This window comes from Ahaetulla prasina, chromosome 3, assembly GCF_028640845.1.
Source record: "Ahaetulla prasina isolate Xishuangbanna chromosome 3, ASM2864084v1, whole genome shotgun sequence".
NCBI classification, from domain to species: Eukaryota; Metazoa; Chordata; class Lepidosauria; order Squamata; family Colubridae; genus Ahaetulla; species Ahaetulla prasina.
In genome coordinates, this window is record NC_080541.1 from 107481582 (window position 1) to 107497593 (window position 16012).

Sequence of the window (16012 nt, forward strand, 5' to 3'; positions counted from 1 at the left end):
TTCTACCACAGTGGAAGGCTGTGGAAATGGTGCAGCAGATCTGAGGTGTAATGCTGAAAATGTTGGCCATTGTCGAGTCCTCACGAATTCCTACAACTCTGAGCCAAAAGACAGCCTTCAGATTCAAGCAGAGTTAGGTGGGAAAGGAGGACAGCCCCACTGGCTTCCTTCAACATACACTGACCTGGGACTGGACACTGACTGCCATCAGCAATAAGGGAACTCTGTAGCTGTTCAAGTTTCCACCTCTCCCAGAAGGAGTCACTGCAAGGTAATGGTGTGGAGGAGGAGTCCCAAGGTGGGGATGGCGATAAAGTAGGCAACATAAAATATACAAAAACAACAGAAATGGATGGGTGAGCTGAGGAATATGCCATTTAATTTTTTTTTCAAAATTATGAAAACAGAAAATCTCATTTGCTTCATTATATTATGAGCAGAAAATAACTTAACAATCTCATCAGTGAAACGAGGATGACAAAAGGGCCTTTCGAATTTAAATGACCTTCTCACAAATATTTAAATTCTATTAAGAAGAGGTAGAGAATAATTCATTTTCATGCAACCAGGGCATTTTACCCTCACAATATCCTCTGCATTAGATCAAACTTCCTCAAGCATGATCGTCTTCTGAACTGTGGACTAATTTCCAGAACTTTCCAACCAGTGTGGCATTTGCTGACACTTCTGGAAGTTACAATCCAGATGTTTATAAAGTGCCCTGCATAAGGAAAGGCGAGGTTGTGCTGGGCTAAGAGTAATTGGTCCAAATCATCATATATAGTGATGAGTGAGAGTTTGAACCCATGTTTTCCTGGCTCTAATCCGACATGCAATCAGGTATAGTAGCACTATGAAACATTAGGGCTGTTCTATTTCAGCGGTGAAATCCAGCTGGATCTATCTGGCTCACGTGAACTGGTAGCACTGGCGGTGGGAGGCTCCGCCCACCCACCAGGACGTCATTATGTCCCATTTTTGACCCTCTGTGCATGTGCAGAAGAGGCACGCGTGAGTGAATGAGCATGCTCACATTCCCAAACCGGTAGCGAAGGTAAGTGCATTTCACCGCTGTTCCATTTATGCTTGACTAAGCTGAATCAGAGCATATCACAGGAATCAGTGCAAAAGCATATTAATAGGTTTGGCTACAGAATGCACATCAAACTTGTAGTAGGTTCCAGTTAGCAGTATGAAGAGATGATAGAAATGAAGAGGGGAAAAAATATTCTGGAATGGCTCTTTTATCAAAAAAATGTGATTTATCTGGCAATACAAAGATAATGAATCAGTCTTCAGAATTATTTTTACCCTGAGCAAAACAGGAAATTGAGAATCTAAGGCAATTAGGAAATTATTCCATTCTTTTCAATACATTCCAGACCCAAGCATTTTCAGTATCTATTCTTACCGGCTTCAGCAATTTTCTTCAGTATTTTGTTAAAAATATCTATTATTAAAAATCAAAATATAAGACACTGATCCAGCAATGAGTTGCTGCTATCCCATGGCTACTTTATGTAATGTAACTTCTTCATATGATTAGAATATTTTTAGATTGTAGTTATTCTATATTATTTTCAGAAATATCATTCTAGGATTTCTGGGATGATATTACATTTCTCCTCAACCTCTAGTTGGTGATACCCAAAATTTGGAAATGCAAAAAGCCATTTTACAATCTCTTAACTATCTGTATTACATTTTTTTAACACACTATTAGCCTTCTTTCCTCTCCCTTCTACCCATTCCTGCCTCTCAGCAAGAAAATTATCAGAATCCAACTGAATATCTTAAGTGGGTCTGTGAAAATTTGCCATGGCTAACTCTTCACCAACAACTTGTCGCAGCCAATTCACTGTGGGAATTCACTTGTCACCGCAAGACAACTCGCTGTGGGACAAGAGTTACACTAAAATTAAAGAAATTGTGGAATAGAATAATTAAAGAAAGAATGCAAAAGGAAGGACAGGATGAAATGTGAATTGCAAAAATTAAAATAATTTTTATTATTTTAAATAATGAAATAGAATTGTTAAATTGTCCATCCTCAAATTGCCCCATGTCGAGTTGGCCATAGTGAGTTGTCTTGCAGTGAGTTGGCTACAGCAAATTTTCCCATTCCAATCTTAGCTAGCAATCCAGCTGTATCCTATCAGTGAACCAGGTTAGACAAGCAGCAAGAGGGGTGGAGCACCCAGAAAATCAAGGTGGCGACAGCTGTTGCATCAACTCCAATGCATAGGAGTTGGAGCTTCACTTACATCATTGAGCCTGCCATCTTCACTTTTTGTGATCTCCCTACAGATAAAATGTAAATCAATAGGATAGGTTTGTTTTTCATTCTATGCCTCTCCTTCCATTGCTTCTATTCTACTCTCGGCTTCAAAATCATCTGTGGTAAAATAATCCCACACCAAACTACTAAAAGGTAGGACATAATTGGCCACGCATCAGCAACCTTTTCAGGCACTGGGCAAATAAACTTAAAAACAAAAAAGAAGGTTTCACTCTCAAATGCTGTGAGAGGTTGGTATTTTTATGTAGTTTCAGGCATCTTTTGTCAATATTGTTCAATTTAATTTTCAGGAACCAGGATCACCGCATCAATCCATGTCCATGGAAGTATCGTACAGCAGTTAACTTTTATGAAGCCGTTAGGCCACTTCATGAGAGGCGTTGGGAATATAAGGAGAATTGCTCTATCACTGAAAACAGAAGGGTGAACCATCCCAAAGATGCTGCTGAATTATACTGTCTACCAATCCAATCAGTACATCCAATAATAAGGGATGTGCCCCTCCCTTTATAAATTAAGCTGTCAGATCATTTTTTTAACATGCCTGCTTCAATGAATTAATGTATATATTTAAAACCTTTAACACAAACAAAATTTGAATTCAGTTTTGCATATTCTTTTAGCCCTGTTAATTACTTCAGCCTACATACATTTTTCTAAAAATCTCCAATAACAGTCACAAATGGCACCATGCTGTACAGTAATCATCACAATTGTTAGCATTTTCTGTATGTTTTTTCTCAGGGAGCACCTGGCTCTTAAACATATTTTCAGTGATCTGACCTGACTGGAAAAGATTTTGTGGACGCTGAAATAAGAGGAAATCAATATTATTTTTGGCATTGGATCATTTTAAATACCAAGTAGATAGATACATTATTTTCATAAAGAGATTCTATATTTACCTCTTGCATTTCCCAGTGTTTGACAATCAAGATCGTCATCAATGAATTCTTCTCCCTGAGTATTTTGGGTATCGTCTCTCTGATTTACAGGGCTGGTCATCTCTTGTTCTTTTTCATTTTGCATCTGAGCATATACATTTCTCCCTGGTAATTTCCTTAAGAACATAAGATAGTTTTTTAAAATATTGTATTGCATTGCCTTGATCTACCAAGAGTGACCCATAGGTGGAAGCATCCATTGCAAATATAATTGTCTACGTGTTCATCCAGACTTCACTGAGCTACTATTAAATATTTTCTGATGCTTACGCAAATACCCCAACCAAATCTATGGTTAAAAACTCCAAATGGCATCAAGATTCATATAATTATCTTGGAATTCTTGTGTGTTGCTCAATTCTCTGCATTTATCTTAATACATTTTAAGAATTATTAAATTTAGTAAAGTATATATCTAGATTTAAAACACTTTCCTATTTTGAACTGGAGTCCAATGGACTATTGGTCATTAATGACAGACATACGATGCTTGACAATAAAGGCCTCTTGTTTCTTTAAAAACTTACTGAGCTATTTGATCTTGTAACATGGAAATACATGGCAAAATAAAAACATGAGCTGCTTTAATTAAGTGAATTCAATGAAAACATTCTATTCATTCATGTAGAATGGATTTAAATATTCTTATCACCTGACCATGCCCTCACACTGTATTTACCCAAAAGGAAGATGGCCCTGAATTTAAAATTGCAGAATGAACAAAAATTATAAACATATCAGAAAGTACAGTTACTTCATCCAATCCCCATCTGATTTTTTCTGTTTTTGCTGGAAGGAACAGGTATGTATGGAAATGTGTGTACATATCCACCAAATTCTCAATACAAGAGAATAGTTAGAATATTAATCAATTACAGATGAATTAATTTTATAGACGGAGTACTCTAAAATACAAGAGGCAAAGGCAAAGTATTCCCAAAATTATTGGCAAGGAAACTGCATTTAACCACTAGCAATTGTTATTTTTTGTCCTGGGTATCCCATGTTGGCAGACAGTTATGCATACCAAAATAGACACATAGAAGTCTGTCACATGCACACATTTATGGAGAGGTGAAAATACCCAAGATTTGTTTCAGTTGGTGTTGACAGGGCAGGAAAGCTGCAAAAATCATTAAAAAAACATTTTAAACTATAAATCCATGTATTCTTATATTCTTTCTTTTGGGAAAGGATAGTTGTAAATTCATGATTATTTTCCTTTTGGGTGAATAAAATTAATCTGACAAATAATAAATAATAGTCTTTTCAGCCTGTAGATTTACAGTATCACTTACCTTTTGAATTTGTAGAGGATTATGGCTCCTATAACCACTAGTGAAATGACAAAGAGAGCCATGATCATCCAGTACCCATTGCCTCCTCTGATGCTCTGAGAATCTGAAATTAAAGATAAGCCCTAGTAAGTGGAATCTTTAGCAGAATCATCTTCTAATCCATTGTAAAACATTTATCTGTTCAAAATGTAATTTGCACTGGAGTACACTTTTTTCAGTGATGCAGCAATGAAATCAGCCTTCACTACCTGCGTGCTCTCTAAATGTGTTGGATTTCACAATGTTTTGCCTTAAGATTCTGGGAAGTTAAATTCAACACCTGGAGGGCATCAACATGAATCTTGCTTTCATGTTCACCTCCTATTTCTTTCCAATTCCTGGACTCTGCTAACATAGATCTTAATTTTAATTACCTGATGGACCAGTTTCATAATATAGCCCTTCAGTTCCCAAATTTAGTAAAAAAAAATTAACGCAAACAAAAGCTTTATTTGGTGTAATTCCATATAAAACTGACTTGTCACAGAATAATTCTGAATTATCTATCATCAATATTAATATAGCTTAAATACAGGTAGTCTTTGACACAACCACAACTGAGCCCAAAATTTCTGTTGTTAAGTGAGATATTTGTTAAGTGAGTTTTGCCCCATTTTACAACCTTTCTTGCCACAGTTGTTCAGTGAATCACTGCCGTCGATACATTAGTAACTCGGTTCTTAAGTGAATCTGGCATCCCCATTGACTTTCCTTGTCAAAAGGTTGCAAAAGGTGATCATATGACCTTGGGACATAGTAATGGACATAAATATGAACCAGTTGCCAAGCATCTGAATTTTTGATCACATGATGATTGGGATGCTACAAAGGTTCTAACTGTGAAAAATAGTCATAAGTCACTTTTTTCAGTACTGTTGTAACTTTGAACAGTCACTAAATGAACTGTTGTAAGGATTACTGTTGCAAGGACTACCTGTATTAAGAAAAATATTTTCCCTGGAGAAAACTTTACTACTGTAATTGTCCAAAAAGAGAGGGAGGAGGGAAGGAGAGGGGAAACCGGAGAGAGGAGAGGTGGTAAGGGGAGAGGTAGTTTACCTGAATCAGAACTACCTAATGCCACAAGGACCCATTTTCCTCCTCTCATAAAGAAACTGATGTTTTGGGCATTCAGAGATTGTTTAATAGCAGCTAACCACTGGAAATTAAAAAAAAAATCATACAGAATAATGAATCAGTGCATTTTTAATCCTGTTAAGTTTCAGGAACTTCAGAACAAAAAGAAGATGCAACTTATGCAGACAATGAAACGGAAGCTTTGCTTTTAAACTTGTTAACTACTTCTATGTGCAAACTGATTATTTCCCAGGGTAAGGCTAAAAAAAAAGGATACTGGAAGAGTGACATTTTCATTCTTATCTATCCTTGCCCTTATTTCAATACTTCTGTTGGGATTCCACATAATAAATTTTAATACTTCCAGATTAAGATATATTGATATTAGTCAAAAAGAGAGGATCGTGCTTTTGTTTAGAGATCCAGCCACTTGGGTAATCCATGTTTCATCTGTCTAAAAATAAGACAAAATATGTCCTAAGGCAACTTGGGATGCTTTTTGTACCAGTGCAGAATGTCTAAGGGCATATCATTTTTCCCTGTTTCATAGTATCTTTTCTAAGACTACATTTGTAAGAAACCAGATAATAGCCTAGTTGCCACATGAATCTAAGCCCAATTCTTACTCAGAATTGGGTCTTAATCTTAATCATTACAGCCTACTCAGGCATTCTGCTCTAAGATGTCTACAGCATAGAATGCCCAGAGGAACTAATGACTTTTTTGATAGTATTGTAGTCCACTGTGATGAAGTATACAAAACCCTTACCTTATGCACACGCCATCACCCAGACTCACTGAAAGAGCCCTCATGCTATGGTGATGAACATGAATTGTCTCTTAAGAGGAACCATGGAATGAAAAATTCATCTAAGTCATGGATTGATAACTTCACCACTGTAAAGTTAACAAGGACCAAGAAACTTCACAGGGTAGCTGATACGGTTCTCAAGATTTCTGCATCCTGTCCCTAGAAGTCTGGGAAAAGGCTACTTCCCATTTGCAACTCCTATTCTGCTCCAATTTGGTGTTTTTCTTAGTTAAAGAAAGTAAGCTATCCCTTGCTTCCATTGTCTTCTGAGTGAATAAAGGAATACTTTTCTTGGCTCACAGGAAAGCCAGAAAACAAAGATTCTCTTGTTCTCAAAAGGCAGCTCATTATCTCTACAGAAAATCAACTGAGTATGTAGAGAATAGGATAGTGTCCTCTGAGCCTCCCTCTCAAATCCTGCCTGCTGTAATTTGTGGGAACACTTTTGTCAGATTAAAATTTACCACCACCCTACAATTAAAAAATGATTTCCCATTAATTTCATTAAGAATGAGATGTACGCAGGGATGACTCATTACAGATTAATATACATTAGTTGAGTACCTTATCATTAAATACATTTTTCTTTCCTTCAGGATGGTTTGTAGACAGAAGCATATAAAAGTCAGCAGTGGTGGGTAGCCCAGGTTTTATTACTGTCATAAGACTTTCTTCAGGTAAGCATGTTTCCTAAAAGAAGAAAAACCATTGGATCTGGGAATGACTACCTTCAACTAAAGATTTTTTAAATAAGCTTTGAATTTGATCTATTTTTGAATATTTTAGTTAGATATACAGTAAGTATAGAAACTGCATCCTGTCTGACATTATGTAGTCACACTAGAAACACTTTTTTAGGAGGAGGAAGAGATGTTAATAAAAATAACCAACAATCATTGATGCTTTTAAAAATATTTTCCCAAAAATGTATACATTAAATCCAACTATCTTACAGTTTCCCAAAAGTTTAGATTGGTGATGATTGGAATACTTCTATTAGGACAAGGAAAATCTTTCAAAAGAGATTCTCTGTCAACATAGAGGAGACTATACAAAGGCCTCTCTTAGACTTATTAAAACGGCCATTGTTTTTTTCCAGGGACATGCATCTGCTTCCAGCTGTCTACCCTTGTGTATAATTCAGTTCACTTGTTTCCCAGCTGCTTTAATGATTCAAAGGGAGTCCTTCATGAACTTTCCAGCATGTTACATGGCATTTTAGAAGAATTTCCTCAACCTTATGTGTTGCCTAAATCCCACCTCCCCATCCAAATTTCAATATCCAATAAAATTTAGACAAAACCCAGATTAATAATAATAATAATAATAATAATAATAATAATAATAATAATAATAATAATAATAATAATAATAATAATAATAATTTAATTTGTATACCGCCCTTCTCCTGAAGGACTCAGGATTAAAAATATCAATCCAATTTTAATACAGGCATTCTTGCACTTTCTAAAATTAAGAACAAGCATCATGTGGGTTACTTTTCTAAAACTAAACCAGATGGTCTTTTTCTCTAAATGTTCTACATTTAGTTTAGGGGACAAGTTTTTATTTTTAAAAATAAAGCAGTAGCAAGAAATAGTCCAACATATACTTATAAAAAGTAATGTTCTAAAGAACAATCAATCTCTGCCACAATGACAACTTTTAATTACTTTAAATTTGCTAGTTTACAATCTGAGAAGGAGTTATCCATAATCAAACAGAATACCTGGGCAATCCGTTGTGTTACCACATGACCAACATCCTCCCGCCAAGCAGGTATATTTGGGTTGTATAAATCTAGATGTTCAGAAAACCTTAATGGAAGAACTTGATAATGATCTGGAAATATGAAGAAATAGTGCAACTAAATAATTGAAAAAAAGCTTTCTAAAAATAGAAATTCTAAAATGATACAAAGGATTCTATAAATGTAATTATGCCTGCGTATCAAACAACTTATAACTTATTTGCTATATTAAAACAAATAACATAAGTAACGTAACTATAAATTATAAATCATGGGAGGAACAGAATTAAACAGATATCAAAAAGTGCCTTGACTTGCATTTTCAAAGCAATTGCAATGGCTGTAGATTATAAACTTCATTCTAAACTCACAGTACCTGCAACAGGATGCTAACAATACATGATTACTAAATATCATTACAAGGATGGTGCCTTACCCAAAACCTTGATAATCTTGGAATCTTGAAGCATAGAATTTCCACAAGAAGCTTGAACTGTAACTCTGACTTCGCCTGCTTCAGTAAAACTGGTTACCAAGAAATTTTCCAGTGAAAGAACTGGCTAAAGAAAATAAGTTATAGAGAGAAAATAAATGTGAGCCAAAAAGTTCCCAATTGTGAATATTCGTCTTCAAATATGGGGTGTTTAGAAGGTTTGCCAACAATAATGTCTTTTTCCCCTAATTTGGAAATTCACTAAAGTATCACAGGCATCAGTGAAAATCAGGGAATGCATATGATCTAATTCTCAGAATATTTATTCTGTGAAGCAACAATAGGGTCACCAGCAGGTAACCACCATTAATTGCTCTCCTATGTGTATCAATTGTTAGTATTAAAGAAAAAAGCAACCCATCACAAAAATGAAAAATGATGAAGTAAAAATGGTGATAAATACTAAATATTGATATAATACCATAATGGGTTTCAATCATGTAAATATTCCTTCAATATACAGGTAATTTCTCTTAGCAATGAATAACAAAGATTGTTCCAGTATGTAAACAACTAAGGTGAAGGATTCAAAGTCAGGAGGCTTCATTTCTAGTTATCTTTGAACCAGAATTTTATTTTTTTCTTCAAAACCCCCCACATTGTTTTATTTATTAGGTTTGCTACCTGTCATAGATAATTTATTTGGTAATTTACAGCAATGAAACATAAAAAAATAAAATCTTCATGGTAAAAATTATAATTACAAAATCATAAATCCCAGAATTATTCATCTCAGGTATCACACATCAACATCATGCCTCTAGTGGTTTCTTTTCAATAGTTTTTGAGAGGCAAAAAATCAAGCTACAGATGTATAGGTAACATTTGAGTTTGCAACTGTGACACAACTTATGAAGTACAAGTGTTTTGTTTGATCCGGCCTATTTATGTGTACCCCTGCAAAGGCATGCCCTCATGAACCTGCAGACACCTTCCCTCATCTATCCACTTTTTCCAAATGGTAGCAAGAATTTTAGATGTTTTCAATGAAAGAATGGGGGAAGCCATGAAACCTTTATTTTCTTTACAGCAAAATGGGCTTAAAATGTGGTGAAAATCCCCACATTTTGTCTACTAATTGATAGCCAGAAAGAACAGAGGAGTATTGTTTCTAAGTATGTGAAAAGTAAAACATTATACAATGTTATCAGCAATATTAATATTACTGTATTATTATCATGAATGCAGAATAAAATATTGAATTAAAATACAATTCATGATTTTCTTTAAATGAAAATGTATTTTCTAAACTTCATTTACATTTACAAGCTTCTACCACTCAGTTTTTCAAAACTGGAAAAAAATCCAGCAAAACCTTCCATTGAACAACTCCCCCCCCCTTTTTTTTTTTTAAAATTGATGACCGGATGCTTTGCCTGGCGGAGCCCCAAACCTCTTTGGTTCCAATGAATCCCTTTGGTTTCAACATTTCTAAGAGTTCTGAGAGGGGGAGATGGCTGCTTGCCATGGCTCCCAAGCACATGTAGTTTTAAAAGAAAGAAGCAAGTAGAAGCAGGAAGCATATAACATGATAAAAACTAATTTCAACTGGAAGAAAGTAATTAAATCTAAAAGATTTCTATTTGAATTATAGTTTTTCACTGTGGTAGATGAAAGGCGTGTAAATGTCTGATAATGATATAAATATCCTAATATTGATTTTTTTCACAGCAACAGAATCACACACAAGAAATTAAGATATCCCTGCATTAATCTAGTTGTCAGAGACTATGGAGCAGAACTCTTGATCTGGACTTAACCACAATAAAAAATCAGTAGGTGTTTAGTAGGTATTTAGTTAATTTTAGAATTTCCACTCCATAGTCTCTGACAACTAAATTAATAAAGAAGGTTCTTAATTTTTCTCAGTTTCTAAATCTCTCTGTCAAATATTATATTCTAAATCCTCTAAAGTCTCTAAATCCCTCTATCAAATATTATATTACATATAAATATTATATTATAAATATGTACATTATTTTTTTCACAATGCATTATACTTCTTTTTCCAAAGTTTCTTGCATTGGAGCTTTTTTTTCCCACATGAAGGACTCCCAATTCAGGGTTAGATGCACTATGTATTCTTATTAAATTACCACAGTTCAGGAATATTTTCCTTTAAAAATTAACTAGACACCTACTGAACTATTATGTTTGTAAGCATTAATTGAGTGTCACAGGCTTGTTATGCGATGTTGCTAAACAAAGTTGCCATAATCATAGTTCACTTGGAGCACATTATTGTGAGTGGTTAAACTATCTGATAGTCACACTTACATAAGTGAAAATGCTGCTATTAACTCCTTTTTAATGAAACTGAGGATTGGGAGTAATGCTATTTCTAACAGGACAATCTTCACTATTCACTACTAAATAATCCCTGTATCAGGAGGGGGAGTTATGGATAGTGAACAAAAAGACCTCATGCACTAAGGAGTACAGTCTGAATTGCTAACGAACAACAACCTAAGCTTGCAACACACAGTGCTTTACTGTTTCTGCATTAGAGAGCTGTTATAGAAGTCTTTGCCAGATGTACCAGTCAACTTGAAATTGACCAGCACAGACCAAGTCTCCCTCCTTTATTTCACCTGCTCACCCCTATCAGTTCCCACCTTTTTTTTTTTACAGATGGGCTGCAGGTTTAATACTGGAAAGGAAGAAACGGACTACAGTTGTTCTGGCAGAGACCCTGGCAGACAGAGAAGGGGGAGCTGGCTAAAGAGTAACAGAAGGCAAACACTGGACTCTCCAAAGGTGTAGAGAACTTGGTAAAGTTTATTTTCCCCAGTCCCTTGAGCTTTCTGGGGCATGGTTTGAGAACAAAAACAGCCTTTTTAGCACTTCAGTAGTTCAAACCTACACTTGAAGTCCCATTCAAAACAAAATGCCTAATAGTAAACTGTTCCGGCAGTAGCATTTTGCAAGTTGTTATACTGCTTTCACACCAGCAATCTCTATGCGCCTGCCAGCCTTAGCTCTGAGTGTATAAGCAGCTCCTTACTTAAGTAGGAGCCAGCAGTGTGCTGCAGCTGCCAAAAAAGCTAATGAAATTCTAGGTTGCATCAATAGAGGCATAGTTTCAAGATCATGTGAATTGTTAGTACCATTTTATATTGCATGGGTGAGACCACACTTGGAATATTGCATCCAATTCTGGTCACCATGATATAGAAAAGATGTTGAAACTCTAGAAAGAGTGCAGAGAGGAGCAACAAAGGTGATTAGGGGAATGAATAACTTAAACATAATATGAATGGCTGAGGGAACTAGATATATCTAGTCTAATGACAAGAAAGATTAGGGGTGATATTATTATTATTATTATTATTATTATTATTATTATTATTATTATTATTATTATTATTATTTCAATTTTTATATCGCCCTTCTCCCGAAGGACTCAGGGCGGTGTACAGCCAGGTAAAACAAACAGTGTAATATACAATTAAAATACGAATTAAAAAACTTATTATATAATTGGCCTAAAACTTTGGAACATAAAAACTAAAACCCACTAAAAATTACTGGTAAAAATTTAAAACCAATAAAATTTAAGCCAGCCCCGCGCGAATAAATAAGTGTGTTTTTAATTTGTGGCGGAAGGTCCGAAGGTCAGGTATTTGGCGTAAGCCCGGGGGAAACTCGTTCCAGAGGGTAGGAGCCCCCACAGAGAAGGATCTACCCCTGGGGGCCGCCAGCCGACATTGCTTGGCGGACGGCACCCTGAGAAGTCCCTCTCTGTGTGAGCGTACGGGTCAGTGGGAGGCATGAGGTAACAGCAGGCGGTCCCGTAAGTATAATAGCAGCCTTCCAGTTACTTGAGGGGCTGTCACACACAAGAGGGAGTAAATGTATTCTCCAAAGCACTTAAGAGACAAGTAGTAACAGGCAGAAGATCATTAAAGAAAGATCCAACCTAGAACTAAGGAGAAATTTCCTGACAGAGAACACTTAATCAGGCTTCCCTCTAGAAGTTATGGGTGCTCTATCACTGGAGGTTCTCCAGAAGAGACAGGACAGCCATTGTCCAGAATTATATAAGAAAACCTGCAGAGGGTTGGAATATGTGCAAAACAGCCACTCAAAGATCCTCAGTTAGCAATTTGTACTTCTCACTGAGATTGCAGTACTAAAGTGAATATGGGGGAAGTGCAGTATGTCAAACCTTCAAAAATATTTAACAATAAAACTATAGTTTAAAATAATGAAATTAGTTGTTTTAGTATACTAAGATGCCTATAAATTTTATAATTAAATAAATGCATACATACATATTAAAATTAGCATAAAAAGGTTCAAATGCTGGGAAAATGACAGTAATAATTATTCAATACCTGAATATTGTTTCCAATCCACCAGTAAAAAAGTGTAAAGTTAGAGTTCCTTGGCAGGATGATGGCTGTCAAATTCACCTCCCGGTTTCTGCCAACAGCAGGAACTACTTCAAGATGTAAAGCCTGCAGTGGAGCTGGAAAGAGTCCCAACTGTTAATTAAAAAGCCATTAATTTATCAAACATCTTGTGCTTTCAAATACACCATCTAAAGATGCACTAGAGTGCTCAGGGACATCTTTTAAACTTTTCAAGCTAATTCAAGAGAACATCACTTCCTTAGGGACTGAATTAAATTATATCAAATTTTATTGCTCAATAGAAAATTAATGTTAGTAATTCTCACTGCAAATTAAATTGTCTTAAGTTTTTATAACTTGTTGAAATTTTTATTAAGATACTTCTTTAAAAGTTGCATTTATTTTATTTGGAAGACTTAAATAAATACTGTATTTATATTACTTCCAAATCAGGAAGGGGAAACCTAAAGCTGATGGGTGGTGTATATATGCTAGATAGAAGCAAATAGGAAGAGTGAGATTTTCAATTGGGGACCACAGTCTTTCCAAATACTGGGAACAAGAGACTGTGAAACCTCTGAACTTGACTGACCAAGTCTAGAGAAAGCTTTACATTTGCATTATTTACACTGCTGCCTTCTGAGGAGCAGAATTTATTAGTTACAAGCTGCATAAGCTGCAGGGACTATTTTTCCCCCAATATTGTTGCAGGGTGCATGTGACCTGTGGACCATGAGACTGAGATACTGATCCTACAGTGTTACAGGGATTCCCTTACATTAGAGCTAATTTCATATGAGTGAAGTCCTGGCACTGTACATCACTATTTTCCCCCAATTCAATATACTACATATTTATCGCATAGTGCTCTAAGTGCAGGATCAACAGATGTTAGAACAATTACAAATGCTTTCTACCCATAGCTTTGCAAATCTCATGCTTTATATGATGCCCTTTTCAAATATCTTTCTCCCATGGAATTCCACCAACTATATATGAACCATCACATATGTCTAGAACTGCACAGAAATGAACATAATCAATAAAAGACTTCCAAAGAAGTTCAACTTCTTTGCTGGGACTGTGTTTTTCCTTTTCCTTTTCTCTGCACTATTATGTTCTTCCAAAACAAACTGACAGATTTTATCCCTCCATAAAATCAAAAGTTGAATTTATTCTCATTGGACATCGTTGGATATATTACAACATTAAATCATCAGAATTCAATTGTGTTTCAAAGCTGTAATTACTGAAAACAGCAATCAAAGCAGTATTAGCAATCTTGAGAGAAAGTAGTGCTGGTTGTGTGTCATGGGGTAGGTCAGATGTCTGCTACACTGCCTTCAAAATTAAATTTAGGCAGAACCCTGTCATATATCCCTGATGTCAGTCTATAAAAAGAAAGTGTGAACAAACTTCAGTTTAGTGGAAACAGGAAACTTTCTCAACTTGGTCAAACAAATTCATGGATCTGTAAACTGCACTTTTCACTTAAAGAAAAAACTTACCTCCAGATTTTATGCATTTTTAATTTGTTCACCTCTACCTTCAGCTGTACCAAGAAGTGAGAGCAGAGCTTCTGCTCTACTTGTTTTGTGTGCCAGCACAAAATGTGACATACAGAAGACAGCAAATGCAAAAAGCAATGAGGCATCACAGAGATTGATGTTCCATTTTTCATCCTGAAGGCTACCTTACTTCCTTTATGACTAGGATGAGCATTTATCTGAGTAAGATACTAGATCAACTTTCAGTATTCTACTACACTGACAATATACAGAATAGAAGCAGAATCCATTTATGGACATAACCTAAAAATATTTTATGATGTAGATTATAGCCAAGATGCATTCAAAATGCATCCCTCTTGTTTCTCAACATAGATTTGTTGGTGGTGTTAACAATAGCAGACAGATGAATAAACTTGAGATCAGAAAGTCATTTCCATTCTAAATGGACAAAATCCAACATTATGTTGACTATTAAGAAGCTCCAGGGTGAAATGTGTATTCCACTGTAAATTGCTAGTCATTTTATAATGAAATATACAAATGTAACAAATAAGTTAATACTACACTAATACTGCTATAATAATGAAAATGAGAAAAATAAAGTAAAACTTACGATGAACCTGAATAAATATGACTGCTTCATCTTGACCTGCAGCATTCTTAGCCACTACAGAGACATGATAAACTCCAGGATTTTCATAATGGTGCTGAAAAGTTTCACCTATCAGTGTCAGGTTCATATAATTTGCCTTAATGCCATCTCCAAAGTTCACTTGGTATTTGGTGTTTAAAGTATCACCCTATGAAAACCAAGAATAAGGAGGAAAAAACAGGCCCATCACAAAAATGGAAGAGGGGAGCAATCAAAACTATGTATTAAGCTATGTATCAATACTGGCAGCTCTGAAGCCAAGCATTAAAAATCCACTGAAATGATTGCTGTCTCTGTTACATCATTAAAAAAAACTTTTTCAAAGCTCTAGTAAAAAGTATTTTAAAGTTCATGGTATCTCAGCTGGAACTGAATCATTTAAAATAGGGAGGGTGGGTGGGTGTAGAAAAAGAAAAGTAACAGGTTGTCTAAATGAAAATTTTATTTGTAATGTTCTTGTCTTTGGAGGATTAACCTACTCTTTTTGTTTGCATGAGAAATGGGTCAATTTAAGATAGGAAAGCCCAGAATTTATCCAGGTTACTCTGAAATAAATCTATATCCGGCACATCTCCTCTTCTAATAACATAGCTTCCAAATCAGCTTCTTGCGTGCTTAGTTTGCATCAGGCTGTAACCATTCTTTCTGGTTCAATATATGCCCCCTCAAACACTACCAGGCTCCCCAAGAGATTTCACCTTCTTACCAAGCTTGGCAGTGATTTTGGCATTTGCTAAGGAAGAAATTGGCTTTAACACCTATATCAGCTCAATCTGCTGACTG

The 16012-nt window shown here is 35.5% G+C and overlaps 1 protein-coding gene across 3 annotated transcripts in view; it reads right to left on the reverse strand.

Annotated features, from left to right (window-relative positions):
• Positions 1-16012, reverse strand: part of SORCS2 (sortilin related VPS10 domain containing receptor 2) — a 150269-nt gene that overhangs the window by 11727 nt on the left and 122530 nt on the right. The window contains exons 19-28 of one of the 3 annotated variants that reach the window (XR_009154545.1): positions 15191-15377; positions 13049-13182; positions 8655-8778; positions 8198-8310; positions 7033-7158; positions 5640-5739; positions 4542-4644; positions 3205-3359; positions 2950-3107; positions 185-264 (exon numbers count right to left, since the gene is read on the reverse strand). Coding sequence is in view for 1 of the 3 variants with exons in the window: in XM_058177986.1 (XP_058033969.1) it covers positions 185-264; positions 3205-3359; positions 4542-4644; positions 5640-5739; positions 7033-7158; positions 8198-8310; positions 8655-8778; positions 13049-13182; positions 15191-15377 (1122 nt within the window). In the remaining 2 variants the exon portion in view is untranslated. Of the gene's footprint in view, positions 1-184; positions 3108-3204; positions 3360-4541; positions 4645-5639; positions 5740-7032; positions 7159-8197; positions 8311-8654; positions 8779-13048; positions 13183-15190; positions 15378-16012 lie in introns of all 3 variants that reach the window. The other 2 variants (XR_009154544.1, XM_058177986.1) reach the window with 2 other exon arrangements.